General features: G+C 38.0%; 1 protein-coding gene across 5 annotated transcripts in view; it reads right to left on the bottom strand.

The window, feature by feature from the left end:
* bcar3 (BCAR3 adaptor protein, NSP family member) overlaps positions 1-25,048 on the bottom strand; it is a 95,455-nt gene that overhangs the window by 15,495 nt on the left and 54,912 nt on the right. For 3 of the 5 annotated variants that reach the window (XM_067414139.1, XM_067414140.1, XM_067414141.1), the window contains one exon: positions 23,224-23,263. In XM_067414139.1, the coding sequence (XP_067270240.1) occupies positions 23,224-23,263 (40 nt within the window). Of the gene's footprint in view, positions 1-9,127; positions 9,379-23,223; positions 23,264-24,003; positions 24,115-25,048 lie in introns of those variants that run through there. The other 2 variants (XM_067414144.1, XM_067414142.1) reach the window with 2 other exon arrangements.

Raw genomic sequence — 25,048 nt, 5'->3', positions numbered from 1 at the left:
TGTGAATAGGTGATTTGCATTGTGTGCTTGTATTACAACCTGAACAAGAGGCTGTTACATATTTTAGATAGGGGATTTCAAGTGTATTCTTGTTTCCTTCTTTTTGGTTAAATGCTTGGAATGCCAGCTATGTGTGGTACCCAACCTCAGAGACCTAAAGTGGTACCTTTGTGCCCTAGCTGGTAGTTGTACACAGTGGGTACTCAAGCACAGCACTGCTTCATAACCCAGAGCTAAATCTTGTTTAAGGGGGGAAAGTCCTACCAGGAATCTGCATGTCAATTGTGTTTGTGGTGGTATATGACGTAATATTTTAAATAAAACCAATGTAAGGGCAAAAGTAATTGGAATTGATGAGTAAGTCTGTGTGCACGCTCAGTAGTGGAAACATCAATTGATATGACACTGTTTGACTCTGTACAGATTTAATCAATTTGACTATCACTCAAACATACTGCTGGCCACAGAGCCAGTGATGCTGTTGTGTATTTTATTAACAAGTCCCATTTTAGTTTGTCACTGTAGCTTTGCATGGCTTTTTATGACTTGATGACTCATTTGAGTTTTCTTAAATCTGCCAAGACATCAGAGTATGGCTGAGAACTCTGGTGGTGTACAGTGACATCAATGCTCATAGCAAGTGATGTCATCACATTTGTGCTGTTTAAAGGAAACTAGAGATATTTATCAAGGCATACAAGAAACATAACTGTGTGTATTACCATATAAAGTACAACAAAAATCTGTGTAGCATGGGAAAATTTAATTTTCATTATGTAAAAACTCACTATGCATTTCAAGTTTTTCCAGATCTGGCAGCAGACAAGCTACATCAGTTTTGTGTGATGTTGATAAGATTAGCTGTCAGTTTCACTCTCTCTCTCCCTGTCCAGTGACCCATAGCCCAAGCAGTGGTCTGTCAAGCATGTCAAGCAGTTATTAGGATCTTACTGACCACAATCTGTCACTGTGATCCACCACAAACCACAGCACACATGCCTGACGATGTATATCTCTGTGTATTTTGAGAGAGGGCAAAATATGTTAATGTAAAAACGTACATCATATGATAGTTTGAAAGGATGTCACAAAACTGCTTAATTAAAGACTTGTGCGTTTCTTTGAAAGCAAACTATAAAAGCAACTCTGCTTATTTAACCAAATATATTAAACTCATGCCACGCAATAGACGTTTTTTCCCCTTTATATGGAGAAGCTTCAAAGATCCGTACTATGTATAGAGACTGACAAACCCAGGCCGCAGGCAGGACTGAAATACACTCTGATGCCTCTGGTATTGTAGTGAGGGACGGGTGTTACACCCACTCCATTTAGACAACAGCGAGCCAAGCCAACACCCCGCAAGCCACAAATTACAGTGACCAGACGATACATAGTTTTACCCTGACTGGGAAAATCATCCCAAAGCACTTGTTTGAGCTCAGTGACTTTTAACTATATTACACAATACAGTGGCTAAAACAAACAACTGAACTAGAGCTTTTAGTAAAAACATGAGCATGAGATTTTATTCTGATTGTACTGAATGCTGATATTTTTTGGACTTGATGTTCATGTTTTAGGTTTTTATGACTGCTTTGTGATTGCATGCCAGCTGAGGTGGTGTTTATCTGGCACAGCCGTCGCATTCATTCAGCGCTACGACATCGCGGATCCATTTAGAGGTGCGCTGAGGCTATAAATGCTTAAAAATAGCCAAAGCTCAATTGCTCGAGCAGCTCAATAGCACCATGTCGAATAATCCCTCCATCAAGCAGTGGTGCAGAGATATTTGTACATCAGATCAATCACCTCTACTTTTAGATGCAGCCATTTAAATATTGTAATTTTTATCTACACACATCTGAGGGGCTGATAGCTAAAGGTTCTTTTTTTAAATAGTGGCATGCTTTTTGAATGTGAATCATTATGGAGCATTTGGAGATGTATTGAATGAGGGTTCAAAGGTCTCATTGGGTAAGTGCAGAGCACAGGTTAGCTATCGACAGCAGAATGGGCAACATAATGACATATACGAGACACTTTGCTGTATTAAAAATAGTCATTACATTTCTGTAGTAGTTCATAACCAAGCACACATTAGATCATATTTGCACATGTCCGAACTGACTGTGCTCATGGCTTTTCTGGTCTAAGATGATGAGCTCAAAGGCTGAAATAGATATGGAAAGCCACTTCTGGAAAATTATTATGGATGAGATGACATTCCCCTGTTCATTTTTGAACGTCTAATCCTCTTTAGTTTACTCCACAAGAGGCCGTTCAGCAGCTTAGTGAGTGAACGGTTAAACATCCATGTTTGATTTGGAAATTGAGCAGATTATGGCAAAGTGCATGGCTAAAGATGGAGATCATTTCCATGCGTTCAGACTGACTTATGATGGAAACATGCAGGACAAGTAATCCAGTGGCATGCTCATACAAATGATTAGATATTTGAATAAACAGTAATACATTTAATGTTGCGGTTTGTTGAAAAAGACTAATACTTGTTATCTGACTTAAAATAGATGGACATTAAAAGAAGAGAAAAAAAATACATAGACTTCCAGGACCTTAAAGGGATAGTTCACCCAAAAAAGAAAATTCTGTCATGTATTCACTCTCAAGTTGTTTCTTGTGCTGAACACAAATGATGATATTTTGAATAATGTTGGTAAGCCAACAGTTTCAGGACCCTATTGACTGCCACAGTATTTTTTCCTGTACTATGGGAGTCAGTGGGGATCAGCAACTGTTTAGTTACCAGCATTCATCAAAATGTCTTCCTTAAAGTTCAAAAGAAGAAAGAACTTCGTCCAGGTTTGAGGGTGAGTAATGATCACTTTTGGGTGAACTATCCCTTTAAGAAAAAAAAAGTCTTTTAGTCACATGATCTACAGTACTGTGCTAAAGTCTTAGGCACTTTTATATTTTCATCCCCCCAAAATGTTTTTAAGACAGTTATTTGTATATTTTGCAATAGTGTGTCAGTAGGTAATATCAGTTTACATTTTTTAAACTTTAGTTGGCCATTAATTGTAATAATCCATTCCAGTGAGATTTTTGTATGCAGAAGGAGTCTGACAAAAGCAGTTTGAGCCACACAGAGATCTAATCTCATCGAGTCCCTCTGTGATTACATGATAAAACTGAATGGATTATTACAATTAATGGCAAACTAAATGTTTGGAAATGTAAACTGATATTACCTATTGACAGTTTTGGAGGGTGAAAATAATGTGAATAAGACTTTTGCACAGTACTGTAAATGCTAGAATATCATAGAGACTAGTAACCATCCAGAACATCCTAGCAATTTGCATTGCGATGGCTAAAATGACTCTGAAGAACTTGGCACCACATGGCAACACACTGGCAACCATCCTCACATTGTGGCGTCAACTTTTTATGGGTAAGCATCTTATAAAATGTAGAAATCTTGTTATTTCCTGCTGTTTCCTGTGGGAGCTTAAGGGATGGAGACCCTCTGTCTCAACACTGAAGGCTGAGATTCCCAAGGGTTTCAGGGGGTCATTAGTGGCCTCTTATTTGCAGGACAATCGACCTGGTCTGGGCTTTGGTGTTGGGTCACACCCTTCCTGAGCCAGAGTAAACAAAAAGGGCCATCAGATTGTCCCGTCCGTCTCCTGGGACTCTAAACACAGGAGCTCTTCCTCACTTATCTCACCCCCATCACATTGTCCATTTAGATGGTCCCTGGGGTGTCTGCCATGTTCATGTGCTCCTGGACAGGGCAGCACAAATTTCAGTTGGAAGAACTGGGGATGTTCATACTCATGAACGATTTATTGTCCTCTTGCAGTTATTTTAAAATAATTTGTGCAGTTTAGATGTCTCTAAGTATGAATTTAGTCCACATATTATGAATGGGAATCAGCATGTGATAACAATATTATAATTTTTTTTATTGATATATTCATTATATTTATTACTGTATTAAATTGATATCTGACTCAACATTGATTTGTATTTATCAACATAATCAGTTTTTTAAGCATATTCTCATATTATAAGACTCAATATATAGTAATACAGTAATATTGACTTTTCTCTCCATCCCTAAGAATCTTGTTGTCTAATCTTATCATACATCATGTGGATCTGTAAGCAACTGAGGTCTAGAAATAAGCTTGATCCTCACAAACCCCCTCCTCTCTCTCTCCCTCTCTCTCTCTCTCTCTCTCTTAGTCTCTTTCTCATTTAATCACATTTTCTCCATTTCAATCTATGATCCCCCAGCCCCCTCATTCCATTCCAGTTCTGTCCCAATCAAAGTGGCCCAGCCCTGGCTTTGTAAGGAGGGCAGAAGGGGAGATTAGGGCCTGGGGCAGCTGTGCTGGATCACTTTGAACATGGCCTCTTTTAATGTTTCCTCGAGCGTACTCAATTTTTTGTAAAGCAAAAAGGGGAAAAGATGGGGATACGCTTGTCCTGGGGACTCAAGATTGCTGGAAGCCATCCTGTTAGAAAAGAAAGCCTTGAGCTTGGAAACCGCCTTGAAGTCCTATGGATTGCTTGAGGAAGGTAGAATTTGCAGAGACAAAGAAAGACGTTTAAATGAAAAGATATTGTTCGTGTTCTTGGTCTGCTTGTGAATGATTTATTACACATTATTGCAAGAAAAAACTAAATTTGACTACTCACATTTAATTTAGTCTGTTCTGGTATGTAACTTCTGGAAAAAAATCCAACATACTCTCAAGACTGGACTGCATAAAAAAGGGGGAAATCATTTGAGGGTTTTACCAGTTCTTCAATGGATAAAATCATCAATTGTTTTTTCAGTTTTTTATGCAGTCCAGGATTGCGAGTGAATGAGTTGTAATGTTGATTTTTTTCTTAAGAAGCTGCTTGGTCACTCTGGCGGTGACTGAACACATTGAGGGCTTTGCGGAATGATGATTTAATCCCTGATCCAAAAACACATTATTTTGTTTAGCACTAACAGGAGGTGAAACTATTGGGACTGTACCAGGCTGTGTCAGCATCTCTCCAGCAGCCTGTCAATCAGAGAGACTTCCCACTGTCCCACTGCTCTGCTGAGCTTTTATTTCTGCCACAGCCATGATGCTTCTGCTGTGTTACACTGTCAGTGTATGGGGGAACCGCTGGTGCATATCTATTGTGTGTGTGTTGGAGAAAATTTCAGTTAATTTGTCTGGGTGTTCCAAAAATGATTAATTGATTCATTTTAGTCATCAATCAAAAGTATGTGCTCAAAAGTTAGTTGAATAACTGCCATCACAATATTTTCAATTAAGTTGTATATATTAGATTTATGTCTTTCAGATTGATTCTGCCCTTCAAAAAAAAAAAAATCCCCAGTAATTACAAAAAAAAAATCATATTTTTTTCTTAAATGACTAGTTCACTAATTGCTAAAAATAGCAACCCCTATTTAATTAATCTGGTTTTGAGTCCATCTGTTTCTATCATTTACAGACAGAGTTGGACAACTTTCAACTTGACAGCATGTTAAAAGTGCTTGTGGAATGCTCAAACACAAGCCGTAAAGTTTTAGTCCAAAGCAAAGCCCTGTCCCAAATGGCACGCTTCATGTGCACTTGTGGTCTTGTGGACTTACAATGGCCGTGGCATGTCCTAGGGATGCAAAATATTATCCGTATGACATCGTAATCGGCTGATAAACGCTTAAAGATATGAAGAAATTACGCCAATATGCCATGCTGATATGATAACGTGTTGATATGTGCCTGCAATAACTCAGTGTGCAAGGAGTGCTATAGCGATAAGATCATGTCAGCTATTGATCATTTGTGAACTTGTATGTCACCAAGCAAATAAACTGCATGTATGGTGATTTATATTGACAGTTTTAAATGCTGCCTTGAATTTTCGCATCGAGGGCGCATATCGACCTCAAAGGGGATGCGCATGAGCACCCCTCTGAGACCTAAAATGACAAATGGGACACCTACGGTTTCGTGGACTTCGCGGAAACGCGCATGCTGTGGCCATTGTAAGTCGAAAAGAACGAAAGTGCACATGAAGTGTGCCATTTGGGACAGGACCTCTAGCGTGCACAGGCATAGAAGCCTCCTCCAGGTCCTAATGCCCCCCCTATACAATCTTATATATATTTAGTGAGGGTGCTGTTCTTATGTAATATGTCAAGTAGAATACACAAATAACTTAATGTTACTTTTCTGAATAAATAAAGCAGTAATGATATAAATGATGTAAATTAAATACTGTTATATACAGTTTATTAATCTGTGTTTTTTGAGGAGCATTTTATGAAATGGATGATGAAAAATAATCCACAGAGCTCTAAAATAATAGTAGAATATTTTTATTTGAAGCTGAAGACAGCTTTAGCTGATGTCCTGCCACTCCCACTTTATGTGCACAAACGTTAAATCCCCCCCAAAAATGACTGACTTTATTATTGTTATTTTCCGAGCTTTTAATATACTTTTATCATAAAAAGAACTTTATTAACATTTATTTATCTTTAACAAGTATAATTTATATAAATGGTGTTGTTTCCAAAAAAAGGGAAAAAATAAACGTGTGTCTGACTCGGTATCGACATCGGCCAAAATTAGTTGAAATTTAAACATATCGGCAAATCCGATATCGGCAAAATCCAATATTGTGCATCCCTAATGTGTCCCATTTGTCATTTTAGGTTTCAGAAGTGTGCTCCCTTTGCAGCTGCTATTCGTCCTCGATCCACAATTTTGCAGAGCCCTTTTGTTTTGTGTGGCATTACGTGGCATTACGTCACTAAACTGTGGACTCGGCAGAAGAATGCAAGGGCTTAGTGTTCCATTTGGGAAAGGGTCTATGATTCATGAACACTTCAGGAAATTGGTTCAACCACATAATCATTAATAGAACTGGCTCAAAAAAACTATTTGTCGACATTGATTAGAGTCCATGTCAGGTGTTAATATATGCCTCTGCTAAACAAGTAAGCCTGTTTATTTAAGGCAGACTTGACACCATTTAAGTTTCAGGCCTCTACAGGGTGTAAGAGATTCACAGCTGTACCATACAGTACACACCACCCTCCTTCCCACAGCTGCCCCACAGGCTGACCAAAATAAAGCACCCAAGTTGTTTTCACCACATTTATTTAGAAGTGACTCCCTGCTAGATGAAGCCTTCTGTGATCAGTGCGGTTCTGTGAGAAACTTCCATTCGAAGAAAGAATCCATACAACACTGCCCTCTCTGTCCCTCTAACTCCCACTGACCCCCAACACCATTGACAAGACCGGAAGTCTCCATGACAACCTAGAGCTATTTTTAGTAACAAGCCCAAAAAATGTGGACCAGACCCGAATGTTTTCAACAGACGTTCAAACCCTGTGAGCAAGGGTCCGCTGAGTTGGCTGGCGGAGAGCTGAGAAATAACAAACATGCTGCTATTTCTGGCCAATTCGGCTTTAGAATTAGAAAATATAGACGGTTTCGATAAACATGCCAGGAATCCTGCATCAGTCTTATTGGAATTCACATTGATGCATTTGGCTTACACTTTTATCCAACACAACTTGCATTGCATTCAAGCTGCACATCTTTTAGGCTCATGCATTTCCTGGGAATTGAACCCATGACCATGGTGTTGCTAGCACAATGCTCTACTGGTTCAGCTACAGGAATACTGCTATTAAATACAAGACTGTTGAATGAGCTCCTTGACATTCTTAATCTGTGAATATATGATGGCAGTATGAAGTATATTAGAAATATAATAAGTTTTGGGAATGAAAAAAAAATGGTTTTGAAAAAGATTATCCTTATATGCACCGCTTTACTGCTTTGATGGACCATAGATCAATAGTTCATGTGCCATCGGATAGCAGCAAGGGAGAACAGATCAGCCACATCTGTGGAGACTGACAGAAATATTTCAATCCATTCAATAAAATGTAATGCATTTCATTCTGTTGGCCCCTGTAGTCTCAGTGTAATGTAACTCTTTGAACATTCTAGCTATTGATAATCTAAACATGTTGAATAGTCATTTCATTCCTACATCAGTTCCATATGAACCTGTAACAGCCTCACGCAGGGCCACCAATTTTATATCGCCCCATAAATCCACTCAACCCGACCTGAGCAGCTCTCTGTCCTTATCACATGACACATTATAGGTGAACAAAACCACACGCGTTCACACTTAGGATCCATTTGCAAGACGCTACAGAGATAAAAGATTTCAATCAATACGGGTTAAATGGTTTTGAAGACAAGGAGGAGGGTGTGCAACTAAACAATTACAAGTGAATGGGTAGAAACACACATACACACCCGTGAGCAAGCGTGTGTGCCTGACGCCTTCACTTACTATAATGAAAAAAGCCATATATCTAAAGAGCCCAGACCAAAGACGGCCGCAATAAACCTACACACAGACCTGCTTCTTACGACACCTCTCTATCAGTCTTTTTAATTTCTATACTTTTTGAATAAGTCTTTCTGTAATGCCAGTTTACATATAAGTATTTTATGCTTATATTTAAATCCGTTGTATTTTACTGTTAGTTTACATAAACTGTTACATACAGTCAAACCAAAAAATATTCAGCCACCTGACTAATGGGTGCAGGACGCTATAGTTAACTTATGTAAGTGTGAATAGCAAATTAAAGTAAGCTGACATATTATAACCAACAATTCTTCATACAGTGGACTACCAGTAAAATTCTTCAGACATTTTGACCTGACCATGGTTTGCTTGAGTGTTTTTTCTTTAATCGCTAATGTGACATTTTATACCACAGAATTGACCTAAATTGGTATCATAATTGTGTAATTAAATTTACCAGCTGACAGCTGATTGGTTGATTGTAATCCATTGCATACCTTTCTATCAAAGTGATCTGACATTATCAACATGAATTTGTTTTGACACAGTTTAACTTAGTTCTTGTCATATTTTATTACCATTTTCTAAATTATAGTGAATTAACTGTTATAATATAAACAGAATATATATTAACAGAAAATATGAAGTTGTTAAAATATAAATAGCAAAATATTGTAAGTATAAATATATAATAAATATTAAATGTTGATTAGATGCTACTAAAATTGACATGTACATTTATACAAATGTAGCTTTCACTCACCTTGGCTCCAATAACAGAGCTCTTCTGATAAAAACAGCACAAAGCTGCGGTGATGGTTCTTAAAATATTGCATCTCTCCGACATCTCTCTTGTTTCAGTGCAACTCATCAGTGGAAACACTCTCACACGCTTTAATCTTCAAAACTCACTGCTTTATACTTCCCATGAATGAGAGCATGTTAGCTGCTCAGCTGCTGTCTGTGAACTCTCTCGGCGCGAATGTGCATGAGTGTGTGTGTGTGTGTGTGTGTTTCTGAGCTCAACAGTGCATATGCTGCTCCATGCTGTTGCTCTCACCCCCGGGCAGCCCATGTATGGAGCCGTGCTAAACTCCATGTGATACGACTCTCCAGCCTATCAGAGTTCGGTCATCTGCAGGAGCGCCACACAGCCAGCCTCTAAACCAACCCCCCTTTCCTCAAAACCTCAAACAACTTGCCAGAAAATAGATGGAAGGAAATGGGATAGAAGAGGGAATGGGATAGAATGAGCTATTCTGATTAGGGATATAATATATCTGGAAATATTTCATTTTCTCTCAGAATCCCCAAATTCTCATTTGAGGATTTCCTAATTAGTGATAGAGTGAAGATGATATTTAGCCATTTCAACATTTGAAATACTCTTATTTTATATATATATATATATATATATATATATATATATATATATATATATATATATATATATATATATATATATATTTTTTTTTTTTTTTTTTTTTTTTTTTTAAATATAAATCAGCCAACCTGCTCTCTAGATATCAGTGTCAGTTGTTTAAAGTTACACTGGTTGGCTACTAATGCTAATAAAATCAAACATTTTGTTTCTTACATTTTGACTGATGATTATGTTTATCTTCAATTCTGAGCTGGCCTGCGTAGACTTTTTGCACATTTTCTACACTGATTTGGGGATACATTTTGTGATTTAACCATGGTAAAATGTGTTGCATGGAGTTAAGTGTACATGTAGTTGAATGCATTATCAATTTAGCCAAAACATTATTTATAACAAACAAACCCTGAATTTTACAGAAATCTGCTGCATTGTGTATCCAGTTTCCACGTGGGCCTGGTTATTGGGGTTTAAAATAGGAAAATTACACCTAAACAGACTAATGAACAAAGCTGACACACATTGCAAGTAAACGAGAGCATGCTGAGAGACAATCTGATATCAAGCAGTTCAATGACATGAAAAAGCATTGCTTATCACTAATGACATTTGAATTTAATCTTTCTGGACAAGAGAGAGCATCTCCTGTGGAGGAGTTTCAGGAGTGGTTTTCCAGGCAGACGGGGGCAGTGGTGATCCTGTATGACAGGTCTGCACCGAGGGACCAGGGCCGTGTCTTTTAGTATCAGCACAACATCACTCTAAACTCTAGCGGGGTTTCAGTAACAGCAGGGGGTTAATATAAAAGAGCATTCCCCTAGCAGGTAGGGCTCTCTTACCCAGCTGGGACTATCCTGACCCTGAGAAGAGAGTCCAGTTGAGCCTGAGGGATCCCAGACGGCCAAATTCACTCACTTTTCCCACTGGGGTTTAAATAACAAGACTACTCTGTCTCTTAGTCACACGCAAACAGCACTTAGTGTTATTGCGGCTAGTTGGCTAACTAGAGGGGCTTTTGTTGAGTGGACGAACAGGGGCTTTCTCTTGATTAGCCTATTTGTTAACAGCATTACAAGTTCTGTCATTTTCAGGAAAGGGAACCCCCACCCGATAGAAAAGGCTCACAGAGTAAAAGAGGCGCTTGGAAACCCGCAAGTTTAGAAGACAGAAGAGAATTCATGTTTTCCAGACCGTTTAACCTGACTGAACAAGAGCTTATGTGTTTGTGAGGTGAGCCTGTTTATGTGTTATTTGCACCATTTAATATTGTGTGGCTATTTAGTGAAAGGACAAAGCTTTTATAACAGTCTCTCTGTAAGGCATAACCCTTTCATAAAGTGACCCATAAGAGGTCAGCTGACTATTACAGGGTATTAGATTCCACTAGTTGAGTTTATTTCTTGTTTTTGTTTTTGTTTCAATTAAATTATTTATTAGCAAAACAACCCCAAGTAAAAAATAAATATACCAAAATGTATTTGAAATACATTTATTTTATGCTAAGTATACTACAAACACATTTTTATGTATGTACTTAATAAAAATATCCAGCAATATAATATAATGTACTTTTGGTATACTAAATTGGTATACTTTTGTACTTAATGCAATTTAGTTAGTGCTGAGGTCCAACTAAAGATATACTTAAGTATATTTGCTTGTACTAAAATGGAACTATTGCAAATATACTTTAGGTACGTTTATACGTATATATTGTATTTAAAGACTGATATTATACAGAGATCATACTATACTTACTAATAGTTATATTAAAACACATTTTAAGCTTAATATTAAGAAATGTGCATTGTGTGAATTAAAGTACTACTCCAAATAAAGTTTAATTGTAATATGTATATCATAAGTCTCAAGTGATATATTAAAGTAAATATGTTAAATCACAGATTTTCACAGACTTTTGAACCTCAATGTATATTTTTCAAAATGAAATGACTAGGAAGAATGCAGGTGGAAACTTTTTTTTTTTTCAGTTCCAGTAGAGATGGAAACCTGTAAATTATGCTGTTTGTCCTATACTCCAGGAACATTTTTGGATGCAAACAGTTGGATGTCTTTCAAATGAGATTTGATATGTTTCTGCCAGATTTCTCTAAGGGGCAAACAAAGACATTACGGCTGGCTGGCACACCCTCGGACCAACACTGGAATGTTCTCCCTGAGAGTGAGCTCTAAACTACCTAATTATGCTCAATAAAATCACCATGGCCCTGCGAGCAAATCTGCTTTTCCACAGTCTGCTAAAAAAAGGAGTCTGCGTGATGTTTTTGTACATCAGAGCAAAAAATACATCTTAAATACATGTTTGACCTCACTGCAACCTAGCGTAGTTCAAAGGGGAAATAACTTGCATGTGACCATTTCTAGCTGAATAACAGATTTTTATTTTAAGACACTGAATTAGGGCAATATGGGACACCCCTGATAATGCAAAAAAAGGAAATAATTGGCAGTACAGAAATTAAACAAACATTAGAAAATGTAAGATTAAATTGTGAGGAACCCATTTTTGTGAGAGTTGAGAAATTATCCACTGATCAGACCAAGTTATTTTAGTTTTCATGTTGAGACTCATTGAGATTCTATCATATTTTTTTATTATATTACATTATACTTATTAGGGGCCAAGCCCCCGAAGGGGCTGTAGCCCCTATTGGAATTGTTAGTATACTTTATTAGGGGCCAAGCCCGAAGGGCTGTAGCCCCTATTGTAATTGTTAGTTTTCTTATTATTATTATTAGGGGCCAAGCCCCCGAAGGGGCTGTAGCCCCTATTGGAATTGTTAGTATACTTTATTATTATTATTATTAGGGGCCACGCCCTGAAAGGGCTGTAGCCCCTATTGTATCTGTTAGTTTCCTATATTATTATTATTATTCTTCCTCCCCTATGGGAGTCAATGGCAGCCCTATGAACCGTAAGTAGGAAAATGATGAAATTTGGCACACTTGTAGACATAGTCATCAATAGTAAATGGACCAAATTTGGAGTCTCTAAGACCAACTCCATAGCGCCACCACCAGTCCAAAAATTCAACATTGAAACTGTTATAACTTTTGAACCCTTTGAGGTAGAAAAATGCCACATAGTTCACCTGATTCCTCTCATTATGCTGATCAAACTTAATATCTTACATTAAGACTCCGCCCATTACAGTAATGGCCATCTTAAAAAGTACAGTATTCAGTTTTTTCGCTACTCCTCCTTCAAAATTTGTCTAATTTTGTCCAAACTTGGCAGAGAGAATATTTGGACTGAGCCGCACAGAAATGACTGAACAGAATTTTTTGGACCCTTGGAAAAAAAAAAAGTTATGATGTCTCGAAGTTAACAAGGTTGACCCAAAATTGTTTCTGAGGCTGTATCTCGGCCAAACTTTGACCAATCGAAACGAAAATTGGTATGCTTCATCAGACCCATGATCTGAGGATCCATGCCAAAGTTGGGAACAGCGCCACCTAGGGGTCATGAGATATGAAAAAAGGCTATTTTTGCCCATAACATCCGAACGGTTTGTCAGAAAATCATAATATTGGTGTCTATGGATTCCTCGTGTCATGCTGAATCTGGCGATACCGGATATGTCAGGATTGGATGAACCACGTGACCGCCATTTTGAATTTTGTCATAAACTGCTATATCTTTTGAAATATTGGACATATCTGCACAAAATCTCGTATGCTTGACCGATAGCATGTCCCAAACGTACCTGAGAAGTTTCAGAATAGCGCCACCTAGTGTTCCAGAGATATAAGATTTTTTGCTAAAACATTTATAACTTTTGAAACCTTTGTCCAAATTTGATGCAATTTATGTCATTTTGTTCCCTGGTTTATGCAGATTCCGCCAATGTCTCATTTGTCATTTTCCAAACTTGTGACTGTCCACCATATTGAAACTAATGAAAAACAGTTTTTTCACTACTCCTCCTTCAAAATCTGTCCAATTCTGTCCAAAATTGGCTCAGATGATCTTCAGACCGAGCCGCACAGAAATGACTGAACGGATTTTTGATATTCGCTACCGTTTCTGAGAAACCAGTCTCTGAAGTTGACCTTGTCTGTGTTTTTGTCTTTATGCTAGTTAGCTTAGCATGCTAATTGGTTAGCAGACCTCTGCAGGTTTGTAAAAGTGTGCCTCCCCAGTGGCGCAACAGGATAAGCGACAGACTCCGGACCCAGAGATATAGGGTTCGAATCCCGTGGAGGGCAATTTTATAAAATGTTGTGCAATGTGTTATTTCGATTCCTTTATTATCAGAGTAAGTGTTGTACTTATCTTTCTTCCTCTTGGATTAGAAATAAGTGCGTTTTTGTTAATTTTGTTCATCTGAACTTCTGTTCATTTTTAGTTCATCCTAACTATACTTCTGAACCTATCTATTACTCAAGTACATTCTATTTCTGCCATTTTTTTTCCTTCTGGCTCTGCATTGCGCTACTGCCGCATCTTAGGCTTGGCCCCGCAATCGCTGCTTGCAGCTATTTATTATTATTATTATTATTATTATTCTTTTTCTTCCCACTGGGTTCCTATGGCAGCCCTATGAACCGTAAGTAGGAAAATGATGAAATTTGGCACACTTGTAGTGATGCTTATGAAAAGTAATTGGTCCAAATTTGGAGTCTCTACAACCAACTCTATAGCGCCACCACCAGTCCAAATATTCAACATTTAAACTGTTATAACTTTTGAACCCTTTGATACAGAGAAATGAAACTTAGTACACCTGATTTCTCTCCTCATGTTGATCACATTCATTATCTTACATTAAGGCTCCTCCCATTACAGTAACGGCCATTTTGAAAAGTACAGTATTCCGTTTTTTTGCTACTACTCCTTCAAAGTTTGTCCGATTTTGTTCAAATTTGAGAAAAATAATCTTTGGACTGAGCTGCACAGACATGACTTAACAGATTTTTTTTATTCTTCTTTGTTCAAAAGTTATGATGTCATGAACTCAATGAGGTTGCCCCAAATTTGGTTCTGAGGCTGTATCTCGGCCAAACTTTGATCAATCAAAACGAAAATTGGTACACTTCATCACACCCATGATCTGAGGGTACATGCCAAAGTTGGGAACAGCGCCACCTAGGGGTCATAAGATATGAAAAAAGGCTATTTTTGCCTATAACTTCTGAACGCTTTATCAGAAAATCATATAATTGATATCTATGGATTCCGCGTGACATGCCGAATCTGGTGATACCGGATATGTTAGGATCGGATGAACCACGTGACCGCAATTTTGAAATTTGTCATAAAATGTGATATCTTTTGAAATATTTGAGATATCTGCACAAAATTTGGTATGCGTGACCGTCAGCATGTTCCGAACGTACCTGAGAAGTTTCAGAATAGCGCCACCTAGTGTTCCAGAGATATAGGAATTTTTGCTAAAACATTTATAACTTTTGAAAACTTTGTCCAAATTTGGTGTCATTTGTCATCTTGTTCCCTGGCGTATGCAGATTCCGACGATGTCTCATTTGTCATTTTCCAAAAATGTTATTGTCCGCAATATTGAAACAAGTGAAAAACAGTTTTTTTGCTACTCCTCTTTCAAATTTTGTCAAATTTTGTCCAAACTTGGCTGAGATGATCTTCGGACTGAGCCGCACAGAAATGACTGAACGGATTTTTGATATTTGCTACCGTTCCTGAGATATTTGTCACTGAAGTTGACCCTTCCTGGGTTTGTGTTTTTATGCTAGTTAGTTTAGCATGCCAATTGGTTATTTGCAAAATGTGCTTCTGTTCCAGACATTGAGTCATTCTGAGATTGATCTAAACAGAACTTTTTAAACATTAAATGCTGTCCATTTATTTGAAAAAAATCTTCATTTTTAGTCGACTCTCATTAGAACTATGGAACTTCAGCAGGTATTTGAATACAAGGCTGGCCGGTGGCGCAACAAGATGAGCAACGGACACCACGCCCAGAGGTTATGGGTTCGAGTCCCGTGGGGGACAACCTTATAAAGGTGGCTCTGCATTCGGCGAAAGCCCCTTCTGGGGCTTGGCCCCGTACAACTGCTTGCAGTTCTTGTTTTATTTGTTATTGTATATTTTAATTATAATGTAGCCTATTACGTTATGTTGCAGAAACTGTGAATGGAAACATTTTTACTCAAATCAATAGACATTTGCTGTCTCAAAGGACTTCACTCTTTGTAAATTGTAATGTAATATGTCAATGAAAACTAGCTGTAATCTTATGAGATGGGTCACAGTGTGTTGCAGTTCACAGAAATGAACACTAGGGGGAGTTGTGCCTCTGTGCAGCGGTAAAGATCATCACAGCTGTAGCGGCTGCCGTCAAACAGGTGGCTTTCCTCATAGTTCTCCATGATGGAGATTCACACTAATACTAACACTAATATTCCACATTACCTTCCTCCTTGTTTAGTTTGCCACCTAAATGATATGACATTTTATCTCTGCAATTTAATGTTCACTCAGCTTTTGCTTTGACTCACTAATGTGGTATATCAGTCTTGTTCCAACCAAGTTCAAAGTGTAAAAATCAAGCCATCCTCCACCCTGAGGTGACCAACATTCATCAACACCAGTCAAGTGATTCCCGCAGACAAGATTTAACAACAATCTAGAGTGTCTCCTGAGGTAAAGATCTAAAAATACTGCCTTTAATATCACCGCATTAAGATCTGGAACACAAGCCAAAACATTATATTATAAAAACTGCAGGCTTTTACTCTAGGCAGGGAGTGTGCCACATGCCATTTAATTTCGATTTAATGAAAAATCTGGACATACGACAACACATACGTCAGATTATATAACAGCAAAACAATAAGTAACAGCTTTTGTTTAACATGCTGAGTTGTTTCCCTACACTTTTTATTAACTTTCTTAAGCATTATTACATATACAGTCAGAAATGTCATGCATGTAATATTTTTATATTTCTATTTGAATGCACACAATTATCAATCGTTTGAGCATTACATGTCTGTTAACCCTCTGGTGATCTGCGTATAGGGGTTGCATTGGTTGTCTTCCTGGTCATAAGTGACCAGACACCTAAAAATTCAACTTTCTCCATCCCAGTAAAACCAATGCAATTTATTTTTCTTCAATAATGTTTTCTTTTTAATTTTGTATTTTGAGATGATTTGATGTTATATATATATATATATATATATATATATATATATATATATATATATATATATATATATATATATATATATATATATATATATATATATATATATATATATATATATATATATATATGCAATAATTATGGTCTATTTTTGCCATTGAAAATTATGCCTTTTTTTGTTATTATTTATTTATTATTGCAGTATATCAGGTTAAAATAGAGACTAGGCCTTCAAAATAAATATTTGAAGGCAGATTAGCGCCCTTTTTTGGAATTATTTAAGAAATTCTGCAACCATGGGTGTAATCCACTAGAGGACGCTATGGAGGGGCCTGTGAATTCCCTAGTTCACTTATCAACACATTTAATATTTTTTTGGAGGATTTGAATATATATATATATATATATATATATATATATATATATATATATATATATATATATATATATATATATATATATATATATATATATATATATATATATATATATATATATATATATATATATATATATAAAAAAAAATCTCAAAGACTATTTATTATATTTTCTTTTTTTGTTATAAATAGTGATTTTTTTTTTTCTGTGAATTTTTGTTTTTGCAGATTCCCCATTCATTTCCTATGATGGTCATTTTTGACCGAAGAGCACAAGTGGGAGTTTTTTTTTTTACATCCACTTAGCATCCTCGAATCATGCCCAACATTTTTTTTGTGTTTACATATATACCTAATGCTAGAAAAGTCACCAAGTTTCATATTCTGATGAAGCAGTGATTTTTTTAAATTTCAAAACAGAACATTTTCCGGTCAAAAATGACAGAAGAGCACCAGAGTTAATGAAAGACAACTTACTGGTCACCTCTTTATAACTTCTTCTATGTGCAAACAGAACTAAAGCAATTCTTTTGCAGGCATTACTCTCTTTATTGTCTATTTTTATAAAATACCAAGCAATGATGATTTGGTTTAATCTAACTTCATGCTTCCCATCTCTCTCGTCGTTTTAAGAGCTGCAAACTCTTTGAATTGTCCCTTCAGGGACAGTCTATGTTCTCTGTTCTAGACCAGGCTCTCTGTACTTCCGTCTCTGCTCTGGCTGGTCTGTGTGTTCAGAGAGGCTTCAGGCCGGCTAAAGAGGTCTTTCTGTGGGCTCGCAGGGCAGCAGATCCCACAGAAGGAACAGTGCCTCATTGTTCCTGTAAAGCTCTTTCATGAGTGCTTAACAGCTTACTGAGCAACAGTGTGTGTGTTTACAGTCAGGCCAAGTACAGGAAGATATGAGTATGTACAGGTGCATGTGTGTATGAGAAAAAACGGAAAAGTTGAAAATCTGTTGTTTCACTCTTAAAAATAAAGTTCTTCAATGCCTTTTTAAAGAACCCGTACCGTCTTATTTTCTTGCTAAATATGGTTGTTAACTAACAACAGTACAAGAACCAAATTCATAAAAATATGAGAATAAAGTAGTAATATTACAAAAACTTAAGTTCAAATTCAAAGATTACAAGAATAAAGCTGTAGCAATAAAAGATCATAATATTTTGTGAATTTTATGTAGGCTAAAGCCAGTCATATGGGTCTGGGACTTCACTTTCCTAATCTTAGATATTTTTGATGTGAATCTAAAATGCAACTAGATGGTTCTTTAGAGGTAAAAAAAAGTTCTTGATGGTATTAGCTCTTCAGATCAGATAAGGTTTCGGGATTCTTTAATGCTAATGTGGTTTTCTTGTGGAGGTTCTCCAGCAGTGCCAGGCTAAAACCATTTTTGGAACTATTTCTTTCTTTCTTTTTTTTTCTTCTGGATTTTAACTTATCAGTTTGTTTGAGTGAAAAAATAAGACTATATTGTATTATAACGGATACATAAACCAAATATGGCACTGCTGTCTCTATGACACTATTCCAAATGTTCCTATCTATGAATCACAACAAGAAGTCTGTGATTCATGCATTTATTTGCAGATTCCTTTCGAGAGAAATTTGATTCCCACCCAAAATATTTTTAAAAATCAAGTCAACCAAACAATTTCCACCCTCCAGATCATCTGTGATGATAATAGCTCCAATTTCGCACCATGTTGTCGTCAATATCTGCTTCACACGCAAAGAGAGAGACTTCATAAATAAAGGTTTGATATTGAAATAAATATTGTCATCTGTGCTTGACATTAAATATAGATAGATGACTTGCTCTCAGTTCCTTATAACTTACTGCAGGTTTTTTTTAGAATGTTCCTATGGTTACAGATGTACACCATGATGGAAACCCCCCCCAAACCATGATGGAAACATCATATCTGATATAATATAATCTAAAAACAAACACTATCATGGCTAAAACTCAGGTCATCTGACTTCAGGACGTGCTATCAGTATATGAAGCCTTGGAAGTTAATTATCCCATATTTTTGATGGCTGGCTTCCTGTTAACTTTGAAGAAAACATTCCTCAACTAACATCGTCAAAGAAATAGGTCAAGATTGTAAAACCAACAACTAGCCAGTCAAATGAAGAGACACAAATATATTAAACCTGATGGAAAGAGACCCTTTTGTATTAGACCTTGTGTAGATAGCATATGTAATTTAATATGAACCAACAAGGCTGTGAGAGATAATTTTAAGGTCATAGCATAACATAAGCCATCTTTTCTTCTCTTTTCTGAAAGATGCATTTTCATTGTTAAAAATTGACATCCAGGTAACTGTAACAGAGAAAAGTATTATGCTTACTAGACTTATTAGAAGTATTAGACTTTTAAAGCAGTCTCTTTTTCATTTATATCTAACTAGATATAGTGTCTTCACAGACTATACTAGGTCTGAAGAGTTCCTTGCCAATGTCACCTTTTGTCTTGCTTAGTTAGGGACACTAAACATTTGGCGATATTATCGATTTGACTGCACTGACACTATCGTTGAGAAGTCGTTGTTCGTCGTTTCGCCGTTTTCAACCGCTTCTCTAATGAATTGCTGCGGTTGGTTTCTGGTTTGGAGGACATTTGATGTTTCTCGCCGCGGGTGCTCACTGGTGGTTTCCCTTGGGCTTAAGCTGCATGGTGGCTGAAGTTTGCACCGGGCTAGCGTCATCCGGGCTCTCGTCGTCGGCGTCCGGCATGATGTTGGGATGTTCTGCTTCTCGGCTGCGCCGCTGTTCCGTCCTGCATTGCGACCGTGGAGCGACATCTGCGCCGGCCCCGGTGTGTCCACAGAAGTGCCCGGAGGAATGTTCTGCCTCCTGCATGGTGCTGCAGCGATCCCCATCGTTTGAATCATCATGAAGAAGACCCATCATCTGGTCTTCAGCTGTCGTGCCTCGGCGATGTCATCGGGACACTGCCGCTGGGAGAAATCTGAAACATGGAGTGGACCACAGTGTGCTGCGGAGCTAACAGAGACTTCCACCATCAGCTGTTTTCTGTCCACCATCAGCTCTGTTTCTGTTCACCATCAGCTCTGTTTCTGTTCTGTTTTCTGTGTTGGTTGATTGTTTGTAGTATTCTATATTTTTACTTGTTATTCATTTTTTGTTGTTATTCCCCCCCCCCCCCCCCCCCTTGTTGCACTTTGAGATTCTTCGGAATGAAAAGTGCATTATAAATAAAATCTATTATTATTATTATTATTATCGGACGAGAGCTGAACTGAGCTGGATGATGACATCACTGTTTTAAAGAGCTGCTTTATAGATGAATTGAACTCATTCCTTAATTGTTTAACTTTATAAAATTATTGAACCGAACTGAATCAACACTGAATTTCAACTGTTACAACATTAATGTCTTCCTAGAGCTGCTTTAAAGCATAATTGAATTCTGCTTGCATCATTGATCATTATTTACCTGTTTAACACTTGCTTTGAAACAAACTGTATTGTATAAAGTGCTATATAAATAAAGGTGACTTGATCTGATGAGGGTATTCATAATTATATCATTATCATTTCAGTATATTTGATTAAATAAGCTACAAAGCTAGTTTAGACGAGAACCCAAACCCATCTGTGGTTTTCTGACTGAAGGATTAAACTTGTGCTCAGATTGAAATGGGAACCGCTACAGAGTCAGGTGTTTGTTAAACACAACGCTGGAAACTCAACACCACCTGAAGAGGACAAGGTGAGGTCTACCTTCATTCATTCAGAGGGAGAAAGAATGAGATGATTTACTGAAGCTATGACCGTTTCAGACCTTGACACAGACACCCAAACACAGATGTGTCCAGGACAGTGTGTCAATGTCTAGATTTAGTTGTTTTCAGCTGAGTTTTCAAGGGTAACAGAAAAATTGTTGTCTTCACGTGGCCGTAGAGGTTCACTGTGGCTATTGATGCATGCTTACAGATGGCCACACATTAAACAGGCAGACAGTCCTATGAGTTGCATAAAATAGAGCATAAAGAGCCAGTGTATGCGATTCATCTGATTGAAAAATGTCATGGCTGTGTTATTCCCCTGAGGATATGTTATGTCATCTCATATCGAGTTCTATATAGGCCTCTCTGATTCGAGGGTGCATCTCACAAATGTCTGGATCATATTTCACTCATATTTTTTATTTATTTTCATGACAATCAACACATTCCAAAATGTCACTATTTCACTACATTTTTATATAATGAAAATTATTTTATATGGAGATATTAATTACTTTAATGAAAATTATCATTTTATTAAAAAAAATATATAAATATTATACATTTAATAATTAATTAATAATTATATAGGGGAGTGTACACTAGACTGGGTAAACCCATCCTGATCGGCCGGCGATTTGGTTTCGCCCAGCAACTCGCCTGGCATGCTATTGGTGGGTTTAACACGAATACAGATAGAGAAACGATGGGTCATTGCCTGTTGATCACGCCTCTTGTGGTCTGATTGGTGGAAGGACTATCCAATTGCATACAGTTATTCGAATAATGCGTGTTGATCACGCCTCTTGTGCAGTAGAAAATACAGAGCAGACTCCTCAGACCAATATGAAATATGACACGAACACATTCTTACCAGGTGTAAGATTCACTCTGTAATGACATCTAATGAAATTGCATTTCATTATGGCAACTTTATGACTAGGTTCAACTGCACTAGAGCACTGCTACAGTGTAGTCGCTATTGACTGTGTAATTGTGCTGTTTGTTTTGGTTTGTTGTCTGTGTGAGGTAAGGCTAAGAGAAGTTTGTTCTTCGCAGAGAGTTGCTAGACCCCAAGATGAGGCAAACCACTGAGCTACTGAGTACGAGGAGGACGGAGAGAGTGACGGATGGTTTCTCAGCAGGCTGACAGAGGTGGCTGTGTGGTGTCAACACACTCAAGGCTGCAGGTGATCACAGTGGAAAATCTCATTCAGTCAATGCGAACCGAATGAGACACCAAAGATATATGTCACACTATATTTTCCCATCAGATCTGAGTCGTGGGTGCTGTAATACAGCCGTGTTGTGTGATGAAGAGCTTTCATAATGGCTAGAGGATGCCTCAGGACAAAATAAAGTCAGGGAATGATTCTGCCTTTGCTGGCAAAGTGAAATTTGTCAGTTGTTCCAAACTTGATACTATAATTTAAACTACATACTCTGCTTGCAGACCCTTGAACCATCACCAGCTCATTTCCTCCTCCTAATTGAGCCATTTTAATTGAGGATGTTTCTACAGTGGCCCCTCGCACAGTAGGAAACGCAGAAATTGTCAGATCTTTATCGGAAATGTTGGCTGTAGAGTTTCCTGTGTTTTATGAACAGCTCTGGCTTTAAGTTGTACACGTTTGAGGTCTGATATATTATAAATCAAATGCCATCAATGACCTAGACCGCTCAAGGAGAGAGCGTTTATATTTGCTAAACTCCATGGCGTGAGTTATAACACTGAGAAATGCAACGAAAGTATTGTTTTTGCAATCCGCTTAACTCTAATCATTATCAACTGGCACATTCGATACAAAACGCCCGGAAGCGCAAATGTTTATATAACAAAGATAATCACTCACACTGACGCACACATTTATCTCTGATGCAAACCCAAGTATGTTTATTTACCCAACTCACTGTCAATAAACTACAATCCTTCGTATCCTCAACATCCAGCATGGCTGACATTCCTCTCCTACTTTAAGACTCTACACTTACAAAACTCTTTGAGCTGAATAGTATTGGATATCTCAAAGGGTTAAGGGTTGCCCTAAGATCATCTGTGTCTCCTACAGCCCTCACCCACCATACCATCATTCATTACCTCATGCATTGCCACCGGCTTTTTACCATAGTAGAGCAATCATTCAAAACTCCACACACGCACATACTGATAAAGGTAAAATGTGAACCCTTACCTTGACATACTCCATGTTAGGGTCCATGCCTGCACCGTCCCTGCAGGAGAAAGAAAGAACTCTCTTCAGCGAACACATCAACTCTTTAGCTCAGCTGCCTGCCTGTATAACTCTCTCTCTCTGTGTCTGTGTGAGTGTGTGTGTGTGCCCTTCTCTGGGCAGGCTGTACACTGAATTGCAGTAAAGTGCCTACCAGTACAGCCCTGCTCGCCTGAGGTCATTACACCACAGCATAGACCACACCAGCCACAACATGTGGACACATATACACCCCCACCCCACCCCCCAAACACACACTTACTTCCACACCAATCCAAATGTGCAAAGTGCAGCTGAGATTACAGCAAGTATCAATTTAGATAGTGTGCACAAAGAATAAAAAAACTTAAGCAGACTTTACAAGAGAAGAATGAAAGGTTAAGCAGTCAGGGATGCGCATGTCACAGCTGCTGTTAAAGGTCTGGAGGCTTTTAGCATCTCTCTGTCTCACACACAAACACTCTTGTGTATCTCTCCGGATTTATGCTTACGTGAAGATTTACCCCCAAATTATAAAGGATTATACCAGGAAAAGGGAAATTAATTCATTGAGTCTAAATTTCCCACAGGGCTGAAAACAGCATAAATAAACATTTCAGTGCAACCTTTGGGGATGAGACAAACAAAGTACAAATGTAACAGATCATATACAATACGCAGGAGTGGACAGGACACAGCGATTGTTCACATGACCTCTATTCCTGCCAGCGGCTTTAAGGTTGCGGTCTAGATGTGACTTACCCTATAACTGCAGAGATGGCCCTCCATCAGCACTGCATTTTTGTTTTATTTAGGTCCTCTATGTGGAGCGTGGAACGCAGGAAGCGCAGTGGTGAAGGAGTCGTGGAGAAGAATGCGCGGTCGAGGTGCGCAGCTCAGCTTTTTCTCCATTTAGATCTTTCTGCCCTCTCTCTTTCTGAATTTACCCAGAGTCCCTTTCATCTCAGCTTACACAAAAACCTTACTTTTCTTTATGACTCTTTCTTTCTTCCTTTCTTACCACCAGGGTGTGTGGTGGACTGTCTCACCCCCTTAGGGGAATAAGGGTGGCTTTCAGATTCAGCAAGGAGGTGGCACCTGGGGTGAGAGCTCAGATATATTAAACGCGTCAGATAACTGGAAATATGAGAATGTTTTAGATCTCTTGGGTTGTTTGTTTGCTTCGCATTTGATGGAACTTAAAGCGTAACTGATTTCCTGTTTTAAATTCCCATTGAACATTAAGAAGAAAGCAATTCTAGAGGCGAGAGGTCATGCTTAAAAGCTTCTAAATGCTGATATTACAGTGCTAAAAGAGAACACTGTCAGTACTCCCACACGAGTACCTCCCTACCCATGAGTGACTTGAGTTTGGGACCAGGCCGAACATACCGTCTTATCCGCAAAGAGAGGGCATGAAGTGAACACACAGCCACAAAAAACATCCATTTCCAGCTCTGGCTCGTTCTGTGCCAAACCACAGCTGCATTGTGTCTCAAAGTGGTGATTTGTACCTCACAAAGCCTTGCCATTCAGAATTAGAAAGCTGAGGGAGGACATGGCAAGTTAGAGAGATGGACAGGCTATTATTAATTTTTCAGAAGCAGATTCATAATGCTTAAGCCACTGGAGAGAAATGGGACATTTGACATCCAACACTCCCAAAAATCTGCCATATACTGTAGTCAAGAATTCACCCACACATTAAAAGACATAGAGGCAGTTCACAGCCAAAACAACAGGGGCAGTGCAGCTCCGTGAACTGATACCACTCGGGTTCACTAAGGGAGCTCAGGTTTTTTTTAAA

This window comes from Pseudorasbora parva, chromosome 13 (genome assembly GCF_024679245.1).
Source record: "Pseudorasbora parva isolate DD20220531a chromosome 13, ASM2467924v1, whole genome shotgun sequence".
Taxonomy (NCBI): Eukaryota; Metazoa; Chordata; class Actinopteri; order Cypriniformes; family Gobionidae; genus Pseudorasbora; species Pseudorasbora parva.
The sequence above is the reverse complement of the archived record's forward strand: the minus strand, read 5'-3'. Positions and strand labels throughout refer to the sequence as shown.